The following is a 27,703-nucleotide window of genomic DNA, read 5'->3' as shown; positions in this document are numbered from 1 at the left end:
GACTTTAAACCAAATGTGTTTTATATACCCAATTTTGAATAATGTGCATACAGTGCTAAAACAGTCTACTGGCTTGACTGCTTTTAAATTTCTGGCAGGGTTCCCTCCTACCCTGGTGCCCAAATCGGAACAGTGGAAAAATCAGCTGAGCAGCAACTCATTCATTTTTTCATTTGGCTAGCACAAGGGTCTGGACTCTAACAGTTGTAAAATCCAGCTGGAGGCAAATTCCAAAGATTCAGGCAGTCATACCACTTCAAGAAATGAGGCTTTTGAATTAAAAAATAGCCTGTATCAGGAACATTTGCACATAAACCTATTTGTAGACATTATAGCAACTTTGGAAATTTTTTGGCTTGTAAATCCTTCCACCAAAAGATTTTACAATTGAAAATACATTCATACACAGAAAGAACATGATGTTCCACCATACAGTTAAGACTCTAATTGCCAGAAAACATAATGGTTTCCAAACCTCCTCAAAATTAGCTTAATGTTGTCTCTGTTCCCATAGATGCAACTTTTCCACATTCTTAAGACATAGATCAGCCAAATAAGCTAATTTTTCTTCTTCTTAAGTTCAGCTGAAGTAGTTGCAGTCCATAAAGTTGTCAGAGTCCCAGAAGGATGTCTCATATGTAAGCAAAGGTACCCTGGCTACCCTTCCATGGTAGCAATGACTATCCTTTTAAAATGCTTTAAACAAGTCTTCAGATCTGAATTTTGCTGAAAATGTTCCTTATCGAATAGTCTCAAATATGCTGATTGTTCAGATCTATATAGTATCAAAATTAGGACTCTCAAAAATGTGAGTGGGGAATTTCTTGTCTTTATTCCATCTTGGCAGGTGTGGCATCATAGCTTTCTTTCCTTCCTTTTAACTGCACTCCACTGAATGGAAAGGATTCACTACTATCAAGTGTATTTTCACTTTTTAGACATCGTTCTTCACTATAATGTTTGCACCTACAGTAGCAACATAACAACTTCAGTACATGGAATAATATGTAAACCATAGCACGTCTCATAGTTCACTTCTGGAAATGCAGCTTCCAACACTATTGCAGTGGCATTTATAGTGGAAAAACTATTGGCACTGCATTTCCCTTCTATGGGAACTTCATAAGCAAAACTGAAAGCTTTACAAACAGGTGTAAATTGCAGTACATGAAGGAACTTTAAAGCTGGCATGCCAACTTGATTGTTGTATGCACATATTTCTCTCATCACGCTGATAATCATAAAGTCAGAACTGGGCCAAACAAAAGAAGCCTGTAAGGATACAAGATCAGCCCTACCCTCCAGCTTCAACTTTTATGTGGTTCCAAAACCTTTAATATAGCAGTTAGTTCTTTCAAAGCAGCATTTGAGGGGGGAAAACCATGATTAATTTATGTCTCTCATTTGCCTGTGTGTGTGTGTCCTGACACAGTTCTTTCTGCCAAAGGAAAGGCATTTGTTTGCATCCTTTTCAACTGCTAAAACTACAAAGCCTAAAGCAAACAATCTAAACAGAAAGGTGAAACAACAGATTAAAAAGCAACTTGCAGGTATATTACAGTAACACTTGTTAAAATAATCCTGGCACTTTACAAGGAACAAGTTTTACAGAAACATTCTCTTACAGAAAAGGGCAAAGAAGAAGATTAGTGGGTTGGAGCACCTTTCCTATGAGGATAGACCAAAGAATATGGGAATTTTCAGAGACAACTGGGACATGATAGAGGTTCGCATTTTTATGCATGGGATGGAGAGAGTTAACAAATAGAGAACTTTTTTCCCCTCTCCCAAATTACTAGATCTCAAGGGTAGCCTGCGAAGCTAATAGATAGTAGATTCAGGACACACAAAAGGAAATATTTCTTTCCACAGAGAGTGATTACAATGTGGAATTTGTTGTCACAGGATGTAGTGATGACCACAGGCAGAGCTTTAAATAGGAATTAGATTCATGGAGGAGAGGTCTATCTGTGGCTACTAGCCATGGTAACTAAACCTCTAGAGGCAGTCAGCCTCTGAATCCCAATGCCTGTTGGGATTGTTGTTTGATCTCCAGAGGAACTGGTTGTCCACTTTTAGAGATAGGATGCTAGACTAGAAAGATCGCTGGTTCAATCCAGCAGGACCCTTCTTACGTTCTTTTTGTACAGTACTGTCAACCACAGGTGACTTATGGTGACCCCATCAGCTTTTCAAGGCAAGAGATTAACAGAAGTGGTTTGCCATTGACTTCCCCTGCATAGCAATCCTGGTATTCCTGGGTGACCTCCCATCCAAATGCTAACCAGAACCAACCCTGCTTAGCTTATGACAAGATTGTGCTAACTTGGGCCACCCAGGTAAGGGCTCTTACATTCCTATTAGGAGGGAAAGGTACACTGATTAGAAGAACTGCTGAGGACTAGGGGATGCACAATCACTGTGAGCACCCTTGTCAAAAGGAATAAAGGATGATACAGACCTAGCCCTATATCTATACTACAACCTTACAAAAAGCATATTTGTACTTAAAAGAATGCAAATTTAAACACATCAGGGGAATGTAGTTGTCTTTTCCCCATACCCATATACATTCAGTATTAGTATGAGAACAGTTACTCCTCCTCTTGTGGAGTCCATGAGAACAGTCCCTAGCCAGCAAAGTGAAAGTGAGTGTGGTTCTTCCTGCCCCCCACCCACTTCTTGGGAGCAAGCCACCATGGCTCCCTCTGAGGCACCCAAGGGTCAGAAGGTGTGTGGGACCCAGCGGTTCATGCAGTGGGTGTCTTGGAAGAAGCCCTGCACCGGTGAAGGAGCAGCTTCCCCCAGCCAAAGCCTCGCCTTATTAATCAGTGTCACGTGGATCTTGTGTGTTTTATTAATCAAGGTCATGTGAATTGTAATTGTTGTTTTTACTTTGGCTTTTGTGCATGAGGCATTATTAAACTGGGGCAAGTGGATCTTCCATGTAACATACTATTTTTAATTGTGCATTTTTGGTAGAAACATTTAGGAACTTTAATTCAGTTGAAGGAATATTAAGTCAAAACTGTACACATTCTGACTCCTTCCGAATCTATGACAGAAAGATAAAGTCTATAATAAATGTTATATCCTTAAGACCTTTACTGTGATCCTGGGGTCCTGCAAAAAAAAAAAATCCAGTTCGGAATTGCAGCTCCCTGTATAAAAGACAACTATTTATTTTCTCCCATCACACATATATTGTGCAATCACACCGGAGAGCTGCTTGTATGTTTCTGTGATGGGCAGCTACATTCTAAAGAGTTATCCCGATCACAGACTGACAGGGTGCTCCCATGATTGATAGGGAGTTCCAACAGAATTCTGAGAATGGCGACTGGAGAGTTCTGAAGGCTGAAAATCGATGGTTGACTAAGCAAGGAGTTAACAGACAGAACTTGGAAACGGCTGTGTGTGCTGTGTGGTGGAAGATCCTTCTCAGGAGTGAAAAATATTTTAGTTTTTTTTAATCAAGACAGGATCCATAGCCGGAAACATAGGAGAAATAACTCTAATGTTTATAGTAATGCTTCCTAAGAGTTTAATAGGAAATAGCTCTTGTGAAATGAGTGATCCCAGGCCAGTTGGAGAGAAACTGAGGAAATGGGCTCACGTTCCTAACTCCAACAACTAAAAAACCACTCTGAAAAGAAAGAAGCTAAAGTTTAAGGAGCAAACCAGAGACTGCCAGAAAAAAATCACTCTCAGAAGAAAATAAGGATTTAAACACTTGTTTGTGAACCATCTGGATACATCTGGAAGTACAATGTACCACCTGAACGTAACCATCTCAAAAGTCTCAATTCTGTTATTCTGTTACAATATACATTCCTGTTATAAAGATTTGCTGACTTTGCAACGACCCCAAAGAGACCAATAAAATAAGTTGTACTTTAAAAAGTCTCTCGAGTGCCTTATACCTGTGACCTTTTAAAATTCAAAATAGCTCCCTCCGTCATAGTTACTATAGTAATTTATTATACATCCAATTAAAATAATTCTGTATAGCATTTAAATATGGACAGTGCCAGCCAAAACAAAGGGCTGGTTTTTTCCCCCCAGTGGCTCCCCCGTGCCTCTGGAAAAGCCTCTTAGATGAGGTCAGGGGGTTCCTACTCTCCTGGCTCTCCAGTGATGCTAGAAGACAGGATTAGTCCACAGAGTTTTGGGAACAGCATGACTCTGGACAACTGGGGGATACCTGGCTAGGGTGAGAATAAAGAGCTTTTAATTTTTATTGTTTTATCAAATTGTTTTTATACTGTTTTTATACACTTGCCTGAGATGTTTAGGGAAAAGGCTGGCATATAAATATAAACAAGTATTGTTTATTTTGTGATACAGATTTGTAGTACATCTGTAGTTCATATCACAAATGCACTACATAGCTCTTTTCCTATCCACACCCTTCCTGTGGGCTCTGAAGAACCCATTTACTTGTTTACTTTTACTCATGTCTTCCATATTTAGTGGAATTCAAAGCCAGATTCCTTCCAAAAGAGCACTTTCAATAAAATAAAATATGCCTTTTATTTAAGAAAGCCATGTTTGTTTTTAAATACTGTGAATGCTTAGCTAGAACAGGAGAGCTTTCTTGTAGATCTTTCCCTTTCTGAATGCTGCCATCATGTTGCATTCTTCAAACTATGCTGAATTTATTAAAAACAAACACCTATAATTTACAAAGGAGAAGCAACATTTGTAGGTGCAGTTAAGAACAATTTTCATTGGCTGACTCTCCCACTTCAGCTTACTGGGAATAAGGATGTGGCCAACCGATATTCAACATTGCATATTTATAATGTGAGCTCAAGTTTATATCTGTTAAAAAAACATTTTACTGCTCTAAATCCTCTATAAATCTGAAACTCAAATTCAAGTATAAACAGCATAAAGGTTAACCCCAATCCATGTCTATGTTCATAGTCTTGCAAGATAACTTTACTTAGTATCCTGAAGTAATATAGACATATGTCCTTTGATAGAACATAGATGCTAATAACATCCTAAACACCTGGCCATGAAACACATGCCGAGGGCTGACTTCTTAACTATTTTGTCCTACTAACAAAGAGGAACACAGCACTACTTTTCATTCTTGTAGTATGCATTTTCTTCAAATTGCTGCTAACAAGAATGCTGAAACTCACAGAGTACTTTTATGGGCAGTAGGACTTTTCATGGGACTTCTACTTCTAAAGTGCAGATTCCCCCCTCAGTCCAAAATTCTCCCCAACATTGGGGAGGCAACATTGGTACCAGGGAGGAAAGAAAGCCATACTCCTTAGGCAGAAATACTCCCACTTACAGAAATGCTCCCAGGATGCAAGCTACAAGCCCCCACTCCAATACTGAAGAAGATGCAAGAGTGAATTATATTAAAAAGCACCAACTCCTGCCAATCCAGGCAATATTTATACTTGCAAACTAAGGCTTATAATCTTCCCATTTCCATTTAGTCTCCATAAGACCAGATTACAGATTCCTTACATTATTAGGGATGAAAAAGAAGTGAACATAACAACTTGGGAAAGATTGCTGTTCTGCAGTGCAGCCATATGGGTACTTATTATTTCCAGCATCTATTCAGATAGGGAAGCATGTCTCAGGTATCCAAGGTATTTTAGGAATGATGATTACTCATATGACATCAAGCCTCCTGAAGTCATAACATGTTCAACGAGTGTCTCAACCAAACCAAAGCATGAGTGAAGGCTTTCAAAAAAGGGCTGTATGAAAAGGTATCCCATGGGCAGATAAAATGCTGCATCTGGAAGCGTGCTGCCAATTACACTGATCGCTCCTTCTGTGGTTCACTTTCATAAGACACTGTCATTTGGCTGCTCACAAAATAATCTTGCATAAGAACTCTACTGCATTCATATCTAACTTCCCCAAGGAGGGAGACTAAAACTATCTCCACTTATGTTATGTGAATTTATCTAAGAGATATATTCTTAAATGATAGCTGTCTGTTTCCAGCAAACTGATTTTATTCGTGTTTAAGATTAATTTTTCTGCTTCTCCAGGTGCTTATAATTCCAGTCCAGCAACCAGAAAGTGCACAGTACTACACTGTTACCTGCACTAAAATGTAGAAGGAAAATAATATGAATGTAGCTGGAAAGACAGATCATATGTAAGATTCCCAAGCTTTCTCTAATAACAGTGTGACCACAGGACTATGCAACTTTTACCATTCAGCAAATCCATTTGTATTCCATCTGCTTACATATCATGCAGTCCTAATGCAGAGTTATGCCAATGTAAACTTATTGATTTCAATAGGCTTAGACCAGGGTAACAGAATAAAACTGCACAGTTGGATATTTCTTTTTCAAAGAGAATAATAAGGGGAAGAGGATTATGGGGTAGGGGAAGAAACTCAGTTCACAATTTTGCAAGTTTTGCTTTTGGTACCAACAGGCAGTGTTGCCATTTGTCAGTCTGGAGAAGAGTTCAAAATACTACGACTGTCAATTGTTCCAGCCTTCTTAACTCTTTAAAGCCCGAGTGACTTCTGAACAATTTGCTTGGCTATTTTGTTAAACTGCTCTCTGTCTTCCCGCCACATTTTTGAGGCATCCACATTGGCCCCACTCTCATCATTTGGTTCTGAAATAGAAAAAGAAAGGCTAAATCAGGCAGATCTCATACCTTAAATTCATATTGATATCAGTGCAAAAAGAGCTAAGAGTTTTGTGGCACTGAATGCATAAGTGTATGCTCCGACCCACGCACATACAAGCATGCACATGAATACACATACAGAGGTACAACCAGAGGACGTCTAGTGGGGAGAAGAGGAGACATTGCAAAAAACATGAATGAGCAGCAATGTACTGTTGCACTAGAGAAGGACAGTAAACTCTTATTGTTAGAACAGTTTTTCTAGCTGAGAATCTGCAAATAATTTTTTCATACCTGCTAGCATGCTGACCACTGACAAGAGGATCTTCTCCACACTCTGTACAGGGCTCCATCGCTCAGCACTGCTCTCATAGCCCATGGGATCATCCCCAGGTGCATGAAGAATAGAGATGCACACTCTGCCATCTGGATAAACTGAAAAGAGGAACATACTTTACAAGTAAAATACCAGGTTCTCAGCAGGAAACAGCTGAAAATGAAACCTCCTGTCATACCTGTGACAAAGTCTCTTTAGCCCTAGGCCCTAGGAGCAGCAGTGCACGTAGTGGTTAAGAGCAGGTGTACTCTAATCTGGAGGAACCGGGTTTGATTCCCTGTTCTGCTGCTTGAACTGTGGAGGCTTATCTGGGGAATTCAGATTAGTCTGTGCTCTCCCACACATGCCAGCTGGGTGACTTTGGGTTAGTCACAGTTCTTCTGAGCTCTCTCAGCCCCACCTACCTCATAGGGTAGGTTGTAAGGGGGGAAGGGAAAGGAGATTGTAAGCCCCTTTGAGTCTCCTTCAGGAGAGAAAGGGGGGATATAAATCCAACTCTTCTTCTTCTTCAACCTTTCTGAGTTTGAGGGCCTTTAAAATTCTGACATAGTGTGGTGGGCGCAGCCACAAAATGGCTACCATAGTTTACTTTTAGTCAGACAGTAAGAATTGTTGTGCAGAGGTGGCAGCTGCTGCAAAAGCAACATTGTGAAAAAAATACACACAGTCGATCAAATCTACAGCGGCCAATGAGAAGGCTGGCTGAGCAAAAGCCCCACTTGGCCCCACACACTTTCCTAAAATGCTTGCTGTGCGCCATGGTGCTGATGGGCACTACCTTGCAGACCCCTGTTCTAGTCCATCATACTGCTAAAAAGTAGGTGGCAACATGATATTCAATCTTTAAAACCATTCTGTTCATAGCCAAAAAGATGAAGCAACAAACAAATATGGAGATCAAGATAAAGCAACAATAATTGCTAAAACATGTGAAAAACGTCAGGCTTAGAGAGAGCCAACCTTCAAGAAAGCTGTTAATGAATGTGATGATGGAGACAAATGGGCCAAGAGAACTGGGCCACAGTAAACTGTTTCAACAAACTATGGACTGAAATCATTTGGTGAAAATTAAGTTTCTAATATAAGATTATGGCTTAGATCCAGCATGAACAGCACAGTGCTCAAAGAACAAACTTCCTTGTTTGCTCTCCCCTGCTGCCTGAAAGTAGCACAGGAGCAAAATGTGATTCTGCAGTGGCGGACTTGGCAATCACCTGTTCCCTTCAACTGTAGAAGAGCCTTCTGGCATCAGAAAAATGCAGTTAGGATTAAAGCCACTATGACAACAACAGCAGCATGTATCCTTGATGGAACAAGCACCCTTCTCTAGTGAATCTCAAGTGGAATAGTTCATTAGATACCAATAATGAAACATCCATGTCTTTCTTATCATAATGCAAAACACAAGATGGTACAATTCAAGCAAGGGCATATTTGCAAAAACAGATGCACACACCAAATGCTTAGATACAAACAAGCAGCAGGATAAGACTTATCTTTCTAGAAGACATGACCGTAACTACAGAAAACCATATGGCCTTGAATAAGTTATTTTTGTTCCTCCTAAGCAAGACTCTCTAAACATCAGAGGAAGGATTGCCACATGTAGAGAGATTTTTGAGGTTGTACAAACATCACAATACAATACTATAACAAAGCCTGCGCTCCATTCATGTATTTGGAAAGTTGGGGCAAGGAGAAGATATGAAAAGGACAATAACAGCCCCTGGATCAGTTTCAACAGGATGGTTTTCTGTGAATTTCACCCAATTTCTCCATGCTGTAACTCCCCCATACCTGGAAGCTTTTTGTCCAGCGGTTTCCTGAGACCCCCAACAATGTCTGTTTGGGAGCTACAGATAGATGCAGCCAGAGGAATGTGCAGATACCGTATATACTCGTGTATAAGTCGACCCACATAAAAGTCGAAGCACCTAATTTCACCACAAAAAACTGGGAAAACTTATTGACTCGCGTATAAGTCGAGGGTGGGAAATGAAGCAGCTACTGGTAAATTTCAAAAACAAAAATAGATACCAACAAAATTACATTAATTGAGGCATCAGAAGGTTAAATGTTTTTGAATATTTATTTCAAAGAAAAACAGTAAACTAGCTCTGTAAGCCCTGATTCTCCCTTTAAATCCACTAAGAAGCGGGGGGGGGGGAGGTGATTTAAAGGGAGAATCTGGGGAAAATGTTAGGGTGCCTGTCAGGGGAAGAATGTTTATGTTAGCAGTACCAACATTTCAGAGTATCTTTAGGAGACCCTCCTGATGATACCACCCAGGTTTGGTGAAGTTTGGTTCAGGGTACTCAAAAGGGTAGCCCCATCTACTATTAGCTCCCATTGGAAACAATGGGGATGGGGCACACCATTTGGGGGTCCATAACTTTGGATCCCCTGAACCTAGTATCACCAAACCTGGCTGGTATGAGCAAGAGATTATCCTGATGATACCACCCAGGTTTAGTGAAGTTTAGTTCCAGGGGTCCAAAATTATGGACCCTCAAAATGTAGCCCCATCTACCATTAGCTCCCATTGGAAACAATGGGGGTGGGGCACACCGTTTGGGGGTCCATAACTTTGGACCCCCTAAACCAAACTTCACCAAACCTGGCTGGTATCATCAGGAGTGTAACCTGATGATACGCGGAAATTTTGGTGGCACTAGCCTAAAAACTGCGTCCCCTGGTGGCCGACAAAGTAAAAATTCTAAAATATTTTTAAAATACACCTTACTCACATATAAGTCGAGGGGAGCTTTTTCAGCACAAAAAATGTGCTGAAAATTTTGACATATGCGAGTATATACGGTATATATGGAATCATCTTCAAGGTATGGGTTTTGACCTTTAAGGCCTTATGCGGCCTGGGACCTTCGTACCTTTGGGACCGTATTACCCCATATGTCCCTACTCGGCCTCTGCGTTCAGCAGAGGCCAATCTGCTGGTGGTCCCCGGCCCCTCAATGATACGGCTTGAGCCTCACACGCGGACCAGGGCCTTACGGCCCCGGCCCCGGCCTGGGGGAACACTCTTCCTCCTGCTGTCTGGACCCTGCGGGACCTGGGTGAATTCCGCAGGGCCTGTAAGACTGAGTTGTTCCACCGGGCCTTTGGAGTAACTAGCCGTTGATGGTGCCTCCTCCCCCCCTTTTGTTCCCATCTCTGTTTACATCTTTTTATTGATGGAGCCAACAGTCTTCCCATTTAGGGAGGGTTTTAAAAATGGATTTTTTACCGGCCTTCTGACTTTTGATTTAATTCTTGTAACTAACCGGCTATGTTTTAAAGGGGTTTTAAAGGGGATTAGTAATCTATCTTTATTGGAATTTAATTGTTTAGTTTTAATTGTGTTTAGTTGTATTATGATTTGACTTGTTGTACACCGCCCAGAGCCCTTCGGGGACAGGGCGGTATATAAAACTAAACAATAAATAAATAAAATAAAATATTGTGCCTTCTGCTTGTGCAGCCACATGACCCAACAGTTATCAGGTATAGGAGAAGGTGCTAATGATGTTAATCAAAGAAAGTATATGGGGAGGAGGTCAGAAGGGTGGGGGAAGGGGAGGAAGCTGGGGGACACAGTGTGTAACAGACTTCTCTTGGTGATACACCACAACAACCAAACAACTGGATTCTTTATCCATATGATCAGAGATGGTGTTACCTATTTGAAGAACTTACTGTTGGGGTGAAACATCTCACATGTGAACCTCATCTTTGGAGGACTTAAAGGATAATCAAGAGGAAAACTCAGAATAGCAGGGAAAACTCCATACTCAAAACAAGTGTCTTCTGGACCCCTGTAAGTAAAATGAGAAATTAAACCGTTTAAAAACAGTTCCAAGATATTAAGTTACTAAAAACAAAATCAAGAAAATGGGTCTGGATTGCAAGGGACTGCTGTTAACTACACTTTAAGTCTATGCTGCCTATTAAAATGTAGTTTTAGATATAAGCAATTATGCCATATATTTCTATGAAGAATGCCTTCTTCTATGAAGAAGACTACACTGAAAAACTAAGTTATTTGGGGTAGTTAATCACTTTCACAGTCAATGAGAAAATCAGAATAGTTAATAGGAGCTCCTAGCCATAATATAATGGGTTGTACCCTGTGAACTATGAGCAAAAAGGGTCCGCAGTGGCAAAACTCTCTTGCCCATCCCCTTCTCAGCAGCCCCTAGAGCCCCAGAAAAGGCAACGTTGGGTGTCAAGATAATGTCATGGACAAGAGGCATAGGGGAGTCTTAGGTAATAAGAGGGAGTTGAGTGAAATCATGCCCACCTCCTTTCTTCTATGTATGCAGGAAGAGAAGTGGATCAAGTTTTCCACTGGGGCAAGAGAGGGGGAGATTTTACCCAATTCTGCTTCCTCACTGCAGCACACCATGCCTCATAGCATTTTGCCCACGAGGATCCCTAACTTTGGGAGGACAAATTTTGCCCAGTGAAGAGCCTACTTTGAGCCGAGGAAAGGCAGAGGAAAAATATTCTAACAAACAAATAAGTGGCACGGCAGGATGGGAAAGCTCCACCTACTGTCAGCACATTTCATTTGTTGTTCATAGAATACAACCCAATAAAGTCAATTTCAAATACTATTAATACCAGTTCAGTTAAGTTTTAAGTGTGCGGAGCAGTCAAAAAGACTCACCCCCCCTTTCTCCTATATCTCTATCCAAGGACACCACGAAGGAATCTAAAAAGTGCAATGTAATTTATAAATAAAAGTAGTTGAAGAATTGTCAACAAAATGTCTGCACTGGTTTACACAGTGATGTGGTTTACACAGGCAATGGCTGTGACCCAATGTCCTGCCATAGCCTAATGGTGATTAGGCATACTTTTCATACAGCATGATGAACCTGTCAGTTTTTTCTCCCACTCACTGGGAAGAAATCTGTTTACTTTCTTCCAACACATTAATTACTGACCATTCATTTTTCACTGACAGATCCAGGGGAAGCTGGACATGTTGTTAATAAACTACAGACACTGTTAGTCACAGATGCAACTACAGATCTTGCTTTACATGTATAGGTGACAGTGACACCTAGAAACCAGTCTAACTGGCTCCATCTCTATCTGACTAGCTAACATCTATTCCCTTCCCATTGAAAACTGCCTACTTATTGAAGGCTTTCCTGCTAGTCCAAGCCACGTTCCAAAAATGTTGGCAAACTGATTGAACAAAGGCCCGTTCATAATAAAAGGCTGTTGGGAGGTTTGTTTGTTTTTTTGCTTTGTCTAAATGTTGGCATTAGGAAGCCTGCTTTCTGCTATTTACTATTTTATCAGTTAGCATTTTAAAAATGTTAATGTCCTGTAAATGTAATTTTAAAAATGTCAATATCCTGTAAACAGTGTGTAACAGACTTCCCTCTGTGATACACCTCTGAAGATGCCAGCCACAGATGCAAGCGAAACATTAGGAACAAGATCCACCAGACCACGGCCACACAGCCTGCAAAAACCCACCACAACCATCCAGTAAATGTATTTTAAAATATCCACATGGCTTTTCCCATTTCCACTTTACAATGTAACAGAGGGAACCCGGCACTGAGAATCAGTGGTCTGCTCACATGGATGAACCAGCCTTTATCACTTGCTCCCTCACTGACCCTGTATTCATCGTCCACTTTCCATTTCCCATGTCCTGCATCCCATGCTTCTCTCTTCACCCCTCAACAGTTCCAATAAACACTACATTGACTTAGTTTCGTGCTGGTAGCTTCCTCACATTCTATAGATAGTTGCTACTCATGCCAGTACAGGTACTAAGCAGTTAAATCCACACATATTGGAAAAAAATCCAGTCTTGTTTAAAAGGAAATCTCAAGGATGAAAATACCATGTGCTTGTATCCATCTAACCTAAAACAAGAAGCCGAAGAGGGAGCAAAGAAAGGGAAAAATCAAAGACTGAACATTAAATTACTAAGGTCACAACATTGCTTAATTAAGAGGGTGTGTTTGCTCAATTATACTCAATCTGTCTTCAAGGCATGTTCCAGATTTTAGTACCTGCACGTCAAGAGATCTAGTTGGCAGGTGCTGATCTCTTTGCTTTGAAGATGTTGTTACATAGCATGGACGGAGGTGTCAGGGGCTGTCACTGAACAGGCACCACATAAACCAAAGTTTATGAGAGAACTCCACTAATGGCCCTTTGGGAGATGCACAAAGTAGAATTTAACAGTAGTTATAAAAGGAATTGAAGTCCTCAGGGTGTACAATTAGGACATATATAGGTTGGGCAGGCTCATTAACTGGCTTGAACTGAAGCTTATTAATTGGCTTGAACCTTGGAAAGCACCGACCACAATTTCTACTAACTAAATTATGGGTGAGCAAAACTTCCAAGTAGGCACACACAGCTTTTCCCACCAAACTGTATGGACAAGCTGTTTCTGGGCATAGCTAGGGAAATCAGAAAAGTGAGCCAAAACCAACAATCATGTAGGTCTGGATTTCAGAACTGCAGACGCGGTTTAACAGATGTTAAAGAAAACCAAGTTTTCTATTCGTAAATTTTAGAAAGAGTTTATGTAATCTTTCTTCAAGGATAAAATGGTTTGGGCTTCTGAACTTTAAACTACTTCCGGTTTTCATAGCACAGTGGAGAAGAGAAAATGTACTGGCAAGCTGTGGTATAAGAGAGGGCTTCCATTGCTCGCAATGTCCATTTTCTGTCTAGCAGTATTTCAAGTGTAAGGTGCTTTGTGTCTGGTTAGTTGGCATATAAGCAGCTAATCACAGGACTTAACACCATGACAACAAAGCTAGAGTTTCCAGGCAACAGCACAAGAATACATCGGTGCAAGCATTTGCATTAGAACATAAGAACATAAGAACATAAGAGCAAGCCAGCTGGATCAGACCAGAGTCCATCTAGTCCAGCTCTCTGCTACTCGCAGTGGCCCACCAGGTGCCTTAGGGAGCTCACATGCAGGATGTGAAAGCAATGGCCTTCTGCGGCTGTTGCTCCCGAGCACCCAGACTGTTAAGGCATTTGCAATCTCAGATCAAAGAGGATCAAGATTGGTAGCCATAAATCGACTTCTCCTCCATAAAACTGTCCAAGCCCCTTTTAAAGCTATCCAGGTTAGTGGCCATCACCACCTCCTGTGGCAGCAGATTCCAAACACCAATCACACGTTGCGTGAAGAAGTGTTTCCTTTTATTAGTCCTAATTCTTCCCCCCAGCATTTTCAATGAATGCCCCCTGGTTCTAGTATTGTGAGAAAGAGAGAAAAATTTCTCTCTGTCAACATTTTCTACCCCGTGCATAATTTTATAGACTTCAATCATATCCCCCCTCAGACGTCTCCTCTCCAAACTAGAGTCCCAAACGCTGCAGCCTCTCCTCATAGGGAAGGTGCTCCAGTCCCTCAATCATCCTTGTTGCCCTTCTCTGCACGTTTTCTATCTCCTCAATATCCTTTTTGAGATGCGGTGACCAGAACTGGACACAGTACTCCAAGTGCGGTCGCACCACTGCTTTATATAAGGGCATGACAATCTTTGCAGTTTTATTCTCAATTCCTTTCCTAATGATCCCCAGCATAGAGTTTGCCTTTTTCACAGCTGCCATGCATTAAGTTGACATTCCCATGGAACTATCAACTAAGACGCCCAAATCCCTTTCCTGGTCTGTGACTGATAGCACTGACCCTTGTAGCTTGTATGTGAAGTTTGGATTTTTTGCCCCTATGTGCATCACTTTGCATTTAGCTACATTGAACTGCATTTGCCATTTCTTAGCCCACTCACCTAATTTATCAAGGTCCGCTTGGAGCTCTTCGCAATCCTTTGCGGTTCTCACCACACTACATAATTTGGTATCATCTGCAAACTTGGTCATCGCTACCCACCCCTACTTCCAGGTCATTTATGAATAGGTTAAAGAGCACTGGTCCCAAAACTGGCATGCCAGGGAGTTCCGCCAGCCCAGGCAAAATGACCAGCCAAGCCTCCATGACAGCAAAGTTACCTCTTTTGTCAGTATTTATCTTTCCTGTTGGGCATGAGGGTGAGGGAGTGTTAGCTTCATGCTAGACTTGACTTACCAAGTGGCAATGGGTTGTATGCCATTAAAGGTTGAACTGAATTGAAGTGGCAATGGGATATGCAAGTTAGAACTTGAATATTTAATTAAAATTGGGTCTTTTCGAACGATTAAAAGTAGTTTTCACAGTTTGTAATCAAATTACAATTTAAGCACATCTCTAGTTTGCAAGCTCTACTTAGTTACTCAACTACTCCACTGTCGTGTTAGTTCCCTTCTGTACAAACTCATCTCTTCTCTTTTCCCAGCCCACATGAAACTTTGCTTCCTAGTGGGTGCAAATCCCCCTTCTTTCAAGACCCATTTCAACAAAAGCCTCACTTTCACACCTCTATTGTTATCCAATTCCCTACACTTTTACCTTACTTCCCTTAAATCCCACTTCTCTTCCTATCCTATTCCAAATTCTTAAGCTTCTTAAGCTTCTAAAATTCTTAACCTTCTTAAGCTTCTAAAAAGTTTGGGTACAATCTAATCCTATATATTTATACCTCACCTTTCCCAAAAGAATTCACAGCTACTAACATGGAATTCTCATTTTTTCCATATTCTATTATACTTGCCCAAGGCCATCTAGTGGACTGCATGGCCAATCAAAGACTTGGCCCTTAACTGTCAAATCTGTCAAAACCGGTCAAATCTCCCTCTAATTGCTTTCCATGTTTCGTACAATACTTTGCAATTCCGTACAATACTTTGCAACATATTAGCACTAAGCATCACATTGCATTGCTAAAAATATTGAAGGGAGACTAAAATGAAGGGGGAAATTGAGTGAAAACAAGCTATTATTAATTAATAGAAAAAGAATGGGTTATGAAGTTTAGGCATCAATGTGATATCTCATTAAGTATTATACCAACAGCTTTAAGTTATATGGTTTCATTTTGTTCCAGTAATCACCTGAAGATCTCAAAGCATTTTATGAAGTCTTTATACAAAAACAAGAGTCAGGTTTAAGTTATGATTTAGTAGTTATTTCCAAACAAAAGTTACAAACAGTTCTGATAAATGCTGTATTTAGAGTTCTGAGACTGACACATTAGCCTTCTTTTGAGTACAATTGTAAAAGTCTATTAAATAGTTTGCCTATTTAGAACAGTATCATTTTGGCTAGAAGCAAGCATTAAATTCTTATTTAGGATTTCACTGCATGTTAATCTGGTTCCACATGATGTCCATAAACTTGACTGTTTGCTCCTCATAGAAAGATGTATTCCTAATGGCACACTAGCTGCTCACTCATTCCCCAGCACACAGGGCCTCCACTGTTCTATGAACAAACTACTGTGCTGCTAATTATTATTATTGTTGTTGTTATTGTTATTATTAAGAATAAAAATGGAAACACTCCAGCCTACTGACAGAAAGCACTACCCTTTCTGTTTTGTTTTTGGTAATTCAAACAGTTCTGGCATGGTTTCCTGGCTGAAATAGTATTCCTACATGTTGGCTATGCTGAAATATTTCAAATCTTTAAGTCTCAAAAGTTTTTTAAGTGGCCATGTAAAGAAATTTGCCAGAATTCTATCTAGAATTCTATCTAGCATCAGATTAAATTTGCATCTACTACAGCCAAAACATAATGTGGAACTCTATGGTATTTTCTTGAAAGTAACATCTATATTCGATTTGGAAATATGTGCTGTTAAGAATATTTATCTGGAATAGTCAGCCATTGATCCAGGAAGGAATTATCATCAGACTAATTAATTAAAAAAGAAGAGCTACTCACATCTGAGATAACAGAAGTTACCTTTAGCCTTCTTTAGGTCATGAGAACAAGGAGATGTACTAACGTTCCAAAGAAACATGTCAACACTCTAAAAGCTATACCAGTTAACTTAAGGGGGCAGAAATTAACCCCCAAACGATCAAGAATTCCCTATTTCTCTCACTCTATTGGGAACATTGCACAAAGAATCTTTCATCAAAAATACCATGAAAGCATTTTTGGACAACCTGTTTGCTCCTTTTTAACAAGACATTCCCAGCTACCCCCAAAGTCAACAGCACCTGAGCTACAAGCACAAGCTGCATTTCTTAATGTAATAAATTTAAACTACCGGTACTACTGAATTTCAGAGAATATAGACAGGTTGCCATAGGTGGGGTAAGGGAGGCATCTCCCACAGCCCCCCTTTATATATCTGCCTCCTTCCCTAACATATGTTTACAACCAAGGCATAGCTTGCAAAGAAAGAGATAAGACACAAAGCATACTTCTGATCCAAATGCTACTCTCTTTAAATATTCTGTTAAGTTTTTACTCTCAAATCTTAATTAGACTGCAAATTATGAGCAGTACCCACACACACAAAAAGAAGTTCACCCTCTGAGAGTTCTATTGACAATTATGGCTTGTGCACAGGGAAAGGCATATGGTTGCCTATGTTATATATCACGGCACCATGCTTCATAACTAGCTGTCCACAAGAGCTAATGTTATTCATCCAGCCGCACGGCTCTGCTTGCGGAAGAGAAAGCAAAAGTGAGACTGTCATCAAGAAGAGGCACCTGTCACCAAACTGCAGTCTCCTCTTAGGTCTCCTCCCTAAGTGCAACCCCACCCCAAAAAAGCAGCAACTCCATCGGAATGACTGGGCTCTCTGCAGGGCAAGATACATAATGGGCAAGACTACAGCAAAAGCACAATCGTTGATATGATGCTGTAGGGCATAACAGATGCAGTTGTTTTTGTAAATTACCAAATGCTTATGTAATGCTGTCAGAAACAAGGAATCTGGAATCATTCAGGCAGTTTTTCAGGACAGTGTTAAACAATCATGAGTGCGCACCAAAAGCAGCCATGACCTGCTGTTTAGTGTGATGAAAGCATGCTGAAAGCACAAGTTCAAAAAAAAGCACATGAACTAGACATGTTTCTAATTAAATCTTCAATTAAAACTGGAGATCATAAAGTATTAATATTGTGAACAAGAGAAATTCATGTTACAAGGGTATTATTTGTGAGGTTTGTAACTATTTTAACAAGTCAATATAACCTAATGTTTTACTGCAATGATTTCCAAGAGCCCACTGAAAATTCATTTGACTCAATTTCTTTTTCCGTGCAGAGAATGACACAGAGTAAATGCTCCCTTCATTATGGACTGTATTCTTTAAAACTTCAAAGCACTCCTCCTTCTGTCACTGGAGTTCTTAGTATATAAATATTCTTTCTTGATAATTAGATAAAAAGAGATTAGGCTACACTGCCCAAAATCACTCTAACACAATACTCAAGAACAACTTGGCACATTTCATAAGTTAAGAGGTGCTTCTGTTGCATGTAAAGGCAAAAATATTTTGCCAGATTGCACAAGCGTAATTTTACACGTATCTTCAAACATAAGCAAAAGCACAGGATAACTTTAAATTCCATCAGCAATGTACAATTACAGAAAATAGAAGGGTAGACAAGCTTTCTGTGAGCAACTGCTAAAAGAACAAACACTTACTGGAGGTCAGTTAATTCTATAATAATTGTTTTTAAGCACACATGAACTGTTTCTTCTGTTTTCAAGAAAGCAGCTGCAACCCACCCTCAGCCCCAAACTCATCAATGTACAAAGAGGGGGAATTCCAAGCTGAAGTAAATATACACATTAAAAAAGTAATATAGCTAAACTAAAATATAATTACTTCTCTAGACAGCTTTTTGAATTACTGGCTTAAATTTGTACTTGTTATTTTTAAGAGCAGCCTTCAGGCTAGCCAAGTTCTAACAATGAATATTTTGGTATAATTTTAGTAGGCTAAAATGTTCTGGTAACAAACACTGTTTCAACAATTTCAAACACTATCCCTTTTGAAGTTCATAAAGTAGCGTATTCCAACAAGGAAGAAAATGATTAGCCTCATATTTTGCTTTAAATGAGTATGTCCAGCCTAGCACTCACACGTATGGGGACACAATTCTTTTCACAGGTTGGAAATAATTACTACTCTATGGATAGTCTTGGCTTTCCCAGGTATCTAAACTTGCAATTATTCACTTGTTCATCCACTTGTACTCTCAGACAGCATTATCAAAAGCTTTACTTTAAAAACAATGCATACATGTTAAGAAATGAAGATTTTCTCCAAACACAACCTGTACTTAACAAATGTGAACAAATGAGCCAAAGGTGAAAGAGAAGGTCTAAGTGCTTTTCTCATGGGTGTACAAATGTTAGGAAGCCAGGAATCAATATTCAAGCTGATAGTCAATTACCCAGAGACCTTTAAAAGTTTCAATTCAGTCTGCTTTTTCTTTTTTGCTTTGTAACTGCACAAGTCTGTGCTGGATGGTAGCAGGACACTGTGTAGTTGAATTTATTTAAAGAATTATCCATAGTGTCTTTTGAGTGTCATAGAATTTGCACCAAACTTTCAACCATTACTATGCTGTTTCAGCATGTATCTTTTACTGATCAGTGGTTTCCTACAGTCTCAATTCTCTAAGAAGCTTTATAGACCAGACTACCAAATGACTCAGTACACTCTGCACAATACTGGACTTTAAGGAAGTCATAAGCACATCAGACATGCTAACATGAGAACCCCTGGTGCTTCTAAATAGCAGAGTTCCTGTTTGAAGACATCCGCAATTACAATACACAATTCAAAGACATTCTGGATTTCACTGAATGCTTGTAAACATTATTTCTCTAGTTGGTTTTACACCTTAACAAATATAAATGATCAGTGAAAAAAGTTTTTATATATAGCACTTCTCCCTGTGAACAAAGGTTAATATTAGGCCGCTTCTAAGTATAAACAAGCCATTTTCCTCCTTGATGTTCTGCCAGGGTACTGTTGCTATGGAGGACGGGTATTATAAACAAAGCATAAGACAGGACAACAAGGTCTCGAAGGGGATTTGGGTCAAGCCATCTCCTTCATTTCAGAGACCATAAGCCTTAATTCTCTATGTCTAATTCTCTAAGAACTGCATGCAACTGAGTTGAGTGAGTGTTGTTTGATTTTATTTAGCTGATCGTTTGCATAGAAGGTAGGGTAGCCAGGTCGTGCTTGGAAACTGGTGGGAGCTTTGGGGGTAGAGGTATGTAGTAGTATTACTAGTAAAACAGCCAAAGGCCAGCAAATTATATATAGTTCAAGAAGATGCACAGGATCAAGCCCTATATATATGTATATAAAAAAACTCAAACAGCATACAAATCTTCTAAAAACAAAACATCTCCAGGGAATCAATGAGCTTGTTTCACACAGGATTATTCTTCTGCAATATCCCTTCTACCTTTAGCCAATCTTTAAATACTCTACACAATAAAGGATTAACTTACATTATCAATGCTTCCCATTCAAAGAAATTCTCTTCATTCATAGGCCCTGTTAAAAGATGGAAACATATAATTGTATTAAAATGGCTTTTGAGCTTACTATGTATAGCTGTGAAAGAATAAATAAGATTTCCTTACCAGCTACTATTCCTTCTGGTGGATTCAAGGTCAACTCTAAAATGAAAAATAAATACTATTTTTAGCACAAGGCATTCACAATTTGCTAAGAGTCTTCCCTGCCATGGTAATTTATTGAAAACCACACATTTTCCATTTGAATTTAAGTCTCAACATATACTTCCTATGTCACCTCTCATTTGAACTGGTTATGCTTTTGGTTATCATAAAATAATTTATTGTTTAAAAGGGGGAATTGTGAAGTGGGATGCTATCCACTGCTTCCAGCTCTGTAAAACAGATTTTACAAAACAATCATATGATAATGAATATATTGAGGGGAATAGCAAAAAACTGGCATGGTTTTTATGGTACCCCTTTGTGAATGCCAGTGATCCACACCTGGCCAGGTGTATTACTTACTAATTAAATGTTGCTATAATCAAAAGAATGGAAAGAGACTGAAAATGTTATACACAGCACAGTTATTTTTCCCCTGGAGGCATAAAACTGACTGAAAGTTGCCATTTTTAATTAGCTCTGGAGATAAGGGTCAAGTTTGAAAAAATGAACTGAACTTCAGGAGAATCATCCTTTTTAATGATGTGATTCTCTACAGCCATGTCAGAATGTTTTCAGTTTACTTTGGCACAAGAGATTTTTAGGAATATGTTTTTGCAGGTATTTTACAGGATGATGGTAAGAAGAGCAACAATTATTGTCATCTAGCAGTGTCATAATGAATTAATTCAGTCTCTATAAATGCTGAAGCTAGATAATTTGCATTTAAGTATCCAAAAGACCCTCTGCCAATCTGCCAAAAGACCCTCTCTCTCCTTTGCCCCTTTCTCTGTCAAACTTTCCCCAATTTCTCTCTCCCTCTCTCTCCCCTTCTCTGACAATCCCCCATCTTTCTCCTTCCTTTCTTTTCAATATTCAATGGGAAACAGTAGGGAGGGAAAAAGTGAAATGCTCCTTGCAAGTCCTTGTGAGTCCCTTGCTTGTAATTCTCTAATAGCTTTACTAACTTTAAAATTTCTTTATTAGAAATCATAATGATGGCTGTATCTGTGAAAAGAAGCACAGTATGAGTTTGGGTGTTAATATGCAGGAGTCGCGTGGCGTAGTGGTTAAGTGCTTGCACTGCCATTCACAACGGTCAGGAGTTCGAGCCCCCTGTGGGCCAGATACCCTGGCAGCTGGCTCATGGTCAACTCAGCCATCCATCCATTCCTTGGTCAGTAAATGAGTACCTAGCACACAGATAGGGGGTAAAGAATAGCCAGGGAAGGCAATGGCAAACTACCCCACAAAAACAGCTTGCCTATGAAATCACTACTAGCAGTGATACCCCAGGGTTGAACACGACTGAAGGGGAAACTTTACCTTTATCTTTATGCAGCCCTTTTATTACAGGGTAACTCATACAGTATTTATTAAAACAATTCTGCTCCTATGGCAATTAGAAGGAAGGGTGAGCAGCACTATTTTTTTCTCTTGTAGTTGAATCAATAAGGAATTTAAACAATTAGCCTGTACAAGAGCCTAACAATGACTAAAAATATGGCCATGCATGAAGGAACTCTTCTCCCTTTTTCACTCCCAGGGTTATTTTTAATACCAACAATTATAACAATAACAGGAAAGAAAGTTTTAGATCACGAGTAGCATGCTTCACCCAAATTCTCTAAAGTAGTGTTCTGAGAATGCCAGCTTTCAATGGGAAAAAGTCTAGTCTTCATTAATGAACAAATAAATGTAAATATGTATATTTCTGATATTACGCAATGTAAACTGAGAAGAATTACATATGTGAAGCCTAAGTGTAACCATAAGGAAAAGGCAGAAAAATAGCTTTCATACGAACAATCCTCTACTTAGCAGAGAAAAAACACAAGCTTCTTTTATTTTTTACAGTATGTATTAACAAGTATTTGCCCTATCCAATTTCTAGATCTCTACCTGTTTGCCAGAAAAAAACCTTTGCATGGGTAGCAAAGACAAAGGGATAGAAAAATTGGAGAAATGAACTCCAGTAAAAAGAAAAGTTTTTGCTCTCTCTAGTGGAGAAACTGCAAATGCCACCATCAAATGATTTAATAAACTGTGTCTTGTTACCAATTTTTTACCTACGTAAGAGTACACAGCTAAGTTTATATAGCACAGGTGTTGCATGAATGAAGTCCTAACTTCAGTCCCTTGCACTCCAGTTAAATGTTCCCAAGCAGATGATTGGACAGGTTACTGCCATTCACTGCTTGCAATACTGAGTAAGATAGGCCAATGGTCTGACTAAGTATAAGACAGGTGTATATTTATTATTTACATTAGCCCACATATTGACACCACACACTACATTAACCGTGTTAATGCAAACAACTTATAAACCTTAGTTAAGATCCTTCAGAAGACCCCACTGCAACAATTCTCACTAATGGCCCCTGTATACCTTCACTGAAATCAAGAGGCAAAGCTGTTCCTGTACTGCATCACTTCAGATTGCAGACTGGAAACTCTGTGTGTTGTGTTAAGTTCTATCAAGTCAGTTCTAAGTTATGGTGATCTTATGAACCAATGACCTCCAAAATGTCCTATGGTTAACAGCCTTGCTTAGGTATTGCAGTCTAAGGGCTGCTGACTTCCTTTATAGAGTCAATCCATCTCATGCTGGGTATTCTTCTTTTCCTGCAGCCTTCATCTTTTCCAAGCATTATCAGCTTTTCCAGTAACTCTTGTCTTCTCATAATGTGACCAAACTAAAACAGTCTCCGTTTAGTCATTTTACCTTCTAGGAACAGTTCAGACTTCATTTGTACTTGCACTCATTTATTTGTCTTTTTTGGCAGCCCATGGCATCTGTAAAACTCTCCTCCAACACCACAGTTCAATGCTATCTACTTTTTTCCTGTCAGATTTCTTCATTGTCCAACTTTCAATCCCTTTGTCTGGAACCGGTGGCAGGCACCAGTCCAGAGACTTCACCACCTTGTCAGGGTCCATCACCGCAGCCATCCAGCTCCCCAGTGCACTCCTAAGACTCACCAGCAGTGTTGTGACAGGTGCAGGGGAGGAAAACAAGCCAGAAGGGACCTCCGCTGCCAACCTACCCAATGGGAGCCCAGCACAAGATGGACAGCAGCAGGTCGGGGTGAGTGACGGAGGAGCAGTTTCCTGGGACCGGCTGGCTGCAACCCAGAGCCTTGACATGGAGACCCAGGACACCTGATTCTGACAGATCATGTTACAAAACTGTGAGATCCATGAAATGGCAGAGATGGCTACTAAAAAATGTTACTTCTTTGCTACTGCATCAGCTAATTCTGACCATCCTAATTGTTTAAGGTAACGCAGCACCTGCTGACTCCATAAGATCACGAAGTAGCATGCTACTCGTGAGCCTTCATTATATCAGGACCATGGTGAAGCATGCTACTCGTGAGCCTTCATTATATCAGGACCATGCAAATAGGTGTGATACTTTTGCGAAGTTTTTCTTTCCTGATAAAATATCATGAATATCCTCTGGTTCAGATGCTGGCTATAACAGAGGTCCACCAGAAGAACTGCCTAATACTAGACCTGTTCTATTCATGGTCCACTGCTAGCTTTAGTTGGTGACCACCATCTAAATTTAGACAAAGGTCAGGCTCCCCTGTTACTCCTATTAGACTTATCTGTTGCCTTTGACACATCCTTTTGAGGCATCTGGAGGCAGAAGCAGGCATCAGGGGTTGTGTGTTAGACTTGTTCAAACCATTTCTCATGGACCAGATACAAAGACTTGCTATTTCAGGCCAGTTTTATCAGAGTGGGAGAAATCTTACCTACCATGCTCTTCAATCATTATGTAAGGAGAAGCAGTGGCGTAGGAGGTTAAGAGCTCATGTATCTAATCTGGAGGAACCGGGTTTGATTCTCCACTCTGCCGCCTGAGCTGTGGAGGCTTATCTGGGGAATTCAGATTAGCCTGTACACTCCCACACACGCCAGTTGGGTGACCTTGGGCTAGTCACAGCTTCTCGGAGCTCTCTCAGCCCCACCTACCTCCCAGGGTGTTTGTTGTGAGGGGGGAAGGGCAAGGAGATTGTAAGCCCCTTTGAGTCTCCTACAGGAGAGAAAGGGGGATATAAATTCAAACTCTTCTTCTTCTTCTTCTAAAGCCTTTAGGACAAAGCACTCGGGTTGCCAGTCATCAACATGGTGATAACACCCTACTAAATATGACATTATCCCCTGGTGACATGGCAATGGCTTGGCTGCTATGGTAAAATGGCTAAGAATGAACAAGTTGTAACCAAAGCCAGGAAAGACAGAAGTAATGCTGGTTCAGAAGGTGGAAGTCTTGAAGGACATTATTCTCCCTCTTTCAGTGGGATTGCTGTCCTGATGCAGTTAAGAGTCTTGGGGTTACGTTGGACCCAACATTATTGCTGCAGGAAATTGGGGAAAAAAACGTTCGTCTTACTCAGCCTAGTTCAAAAAAAGGCACTTTAAGAAGGCCGATCTGGCTGCCTGGATCCATGCCACATTAAGAAGAAGAGTTTGGAATTATATTTCCCCTTTCTCTCCTGAAGGAGACTTAAAGGGGCTTACAATTTCCTTTCCCTTCCCCCCTCACAACAAACACTCTGTGAGGTGGGTTGGGATGAGAGAGCTCTGAAGAACTGTGACTAGCCCAAGGTCACCCAGTTGGCATGTATTGGAGTGCACAAGCTAATCTGATTCACCAGATAACCTCCCACAGCTCAAGTGGCAGAGTGGGGAATCAAACCCGGTTCAACACTAGACTACTATAATGCACTGTACACTGGTCTCCCCTCAAATTAATTAGGAAACTCCAGTTGGTGCAGAATGCTGCAGCTCCACCATTATTAGGAGCTAGATGATGTATTCATATTACAGTTGACCCTTCCAAATAGCTGGGGTTAGGGGTATGGCACCCTACCCCCACAATCTGGAAAACTATGTAACATTTTTCCTTTGTGCAGCAGCACTCCTTTGTGTGGTGGGGCAGCATAGATCAAAGAGCAGTCAGGTTGGCAAAGTAGCGTCTGTTGTGGGGTGGGGTTTGGTGCCGACCTGCGATAAGCCTAAACTGTGATGTCACTCAATTCTGATTTCTCTTCAAGGTCAGTCCCATCAAAATTGTGTTACAACATCCTGGCCTCCAAGCTACTGAGGCATAGTAACTTGGAGAGCAGGCTCTTACAAAATAGTTAGGTAAAAACCCCGTGGTCCTCATCAAAGGTAGGAAGCAAACTATTGTGTGGGACCAAAACGAAGGACACAGAAGTTCAAATCCCCACCCAAACATGAAACTTCACTGGGAGACGTCAGACTAGTCACCTTCACAGCCTACCACAACGGTGCTGCAAGAATAAGAGGAATGGGGGCAAACATGCTACTTTATTCTCAGAGGCAAGGTGGAACAATCGGCCTCCTCTTGTTTTTACTAAGACCAGCAAGGATCTTAAGTTTTAAAATCTGGTTTTTGCTAGATTGGCGGAACCATAAGAATTTCTCATAGAGACCAATGAGCAAGCAAGATTGTTTGCTTGCATGCGCACAACGCAGAAGACCCAGCCTCCTCCCGTAAAGAAAACTACAGTCCCGCTCGGTGCCAGCCCTGATCAGTTCACTTTCTCTCCCCCTTCCTCACACAGAGGAAGACGTCTCAGCCCCAACCCTGGATCAGAGAAGAGCGAGTGGCAGCGGAGGCAAAGGGGCTCCGACTGCGATGAAGAACGACCCACGTTACAGAAGAGAAACCGGGAGAGCCCGATCGGCACCAGCTCAGCTGAGAAACCCGCAACGCGACAAAGACCTTCAACGGCTTCTTCAGTCGCCGCCCCCCGCCCCGAAGGCGACACTCACGCTTGTACTCTGCCATCAGCCGCTTCAGCGCCGTGCCCGCCATGGCCAACTACCTCGCCCGCAAGACCCAACTACACAAGTTTTGTCACAGCGACCGCAACGCTCCAAGGAATTACTTCCGGGTTGGCAGTTACCATAGAGAGGCAAAAGAGCCCATACTCACTTTGCCCCTCTTGCTTTCTCTGAAACCATAGACACGTTCTGCATATTCGAGCGTCCGATCCGCGACCGAGACTAGATGGAAGGTGCCACACCCGAGCCTTGTGGTTTGACCAACCAAGCCGGTGCCAGCCGGCTCTCAAAAAGGGTACGGTCCTACGCAGAAGTTCATGTTATTTAATGGAGTGCACGTTTTAGGATTGCCCCTAGAACAAGCACACGGGAGTCTTCCCGTTTGTTTAAGAGTGTTTCTTCCCTATGGGAAAGAGTTCCATCGGATTGGAATCAATTTTTTTTTACGAAATAAGAGGTTAAGACTAGTTAGAGGGTGACTAAGGCCCTTTCAGATTACCTTTCTAAACCAGATGTCAAATTTTGCTGGTCCTTGTCTTAGTAAAGTGATAGAGATGAGTTAACAGACTTTATTTCAATGTCTATGAACCATCTCTAAAGCACGCTTGTTTTTTTCTTGCTGAATGTCGTCTCTACCCTTCAAAAATTTTAGTGTTGCTGGTGTGATCAGTATTCATGAAAGAAAATGCTGCCTATTGAAGCTTAAAAGCTCACATCTCCTTACCTATTTTTAATACTTTTAAAAATCATGTTTATCTTGTAATACATTCATGCACATCTGCCTTCCAGTGTTCAAATAGGTTTGCTCTGTAAATCTCAATTGCTGTATATAACAAAGTAATTAGTTATCTTTGCACAGCAATAAACAGCACCGTCTTCTCTGTCCCCAGAGGTCAGGCCTGTCTCTGTCCTTGCCTACAGACAGGGGTGCTATTACAGAATAGTGGAGCAAAGCATGTTTTAAAATTTATCTAACATCAAAACTTCAAGTGTATTATATTTATGCTTCCCCACATCTTTAAAAAATAAGGAATCACATTAAACCCAGTCAACAAACTAGACTAGTGATGGTGAGACCGAGTGCCCAAATTGCAACCCCAAACCCACTTATTTATCACAAAGTGTCAACACGGCAATTTAATCTGAATACTGAGGTTTTCGTTTAGAAAAACCGGTTGGCTCTGAGGTGTGCGTTACTCAGGAGTAAGCATGGTGGTAGTCAGTAGCTTTGCTTTGACGCAATTGTGCAACTCTTCCAATGGGTGAATCACGATCCTAGGAGGGTTTACTCAGAAGTAAGCCCCATTGGCAGCAACTGAGCTTACTCCCAGGTAAAGGATCACACTTTAGTTCTTCACAT

General features: G+C 40.7%; 1 protein-coding gene across 1 annotated transcript; it reads right to left on the bottom strand.

Annotated features, from left to right (window-relative positions):
• On the bottom strand, positions 1–26,447 carry UBE2G2 (ubiquitin conjugating enzyme E2 G2). The gene is made up of 6 exons (XM_048505401.1): positions 26,332–26,447; positions 20,479–20,514; positions 20,344–20,389; positions 10,664–10,782; positions 6,928–7,068; positions 1–6,618 (listed from the first exon to the last, which is right to left on the bottom strand). Exons 1-6 carry the CDS (start codon positions 26,372–26,374, stop codon positions 6,506–6,508), a joined length of 498 nt encoding a protein of 165 aa, XP_048361358.1. The 5' UTR covers positions 26,375–26,447; the 3' UTR covers positions 1–6,505.
• Positions 26,448–27,703: the final 1,256 nt, after the last annotated feature.

This window comes from Sphaerodactylus townsendi, linkage group LG08, assembly GCF_021028975.2.
Source record: "Sphaerodactylus townsendi isolate TG3544 linkage group LG08, MPM_Stown_v2.3, whole genome shotgun sequence".
In the NCBI taxonomy this organism is placed as follows: Eukaryota; Metazoa; Chordata; class Lepidosauria; order Squamata; family Sphaerodactylidae; genus Sphaerodactylus; species Sphaerodactylus townsendi.
The sequence above is the reverse complement of the archived record's forward strand: the minus strand, read 5'-3'. Positions and strand labels throughout refer to the sequence as shown.

Excerpts from the sequence above, each read along its gene's own strand:
- UBE2G2 (XM_048505401.1), bottom strand. The coding sequence starts at position 26,374 with ATGGCGGGCACGGCGCTGAAGCGGCTGATGGCAGAGTACAAGC. Across the intron at positions 20,390-20,478 it reads ACCAGAAGGAATAGTAGCTG|GGCCTATGAATGAAGAGAAT; the intron begins GTAAGGAAATCT and ends ATCTTTTAACAG. Across the intron at positions 7,069-10,663 it reads TGAGATGTTTCACCCCAACA|TTTATCCAGATGGCAGAGTG; the intron begins GTAAGTTCTTCA and ends TCCTCTTTTCAG.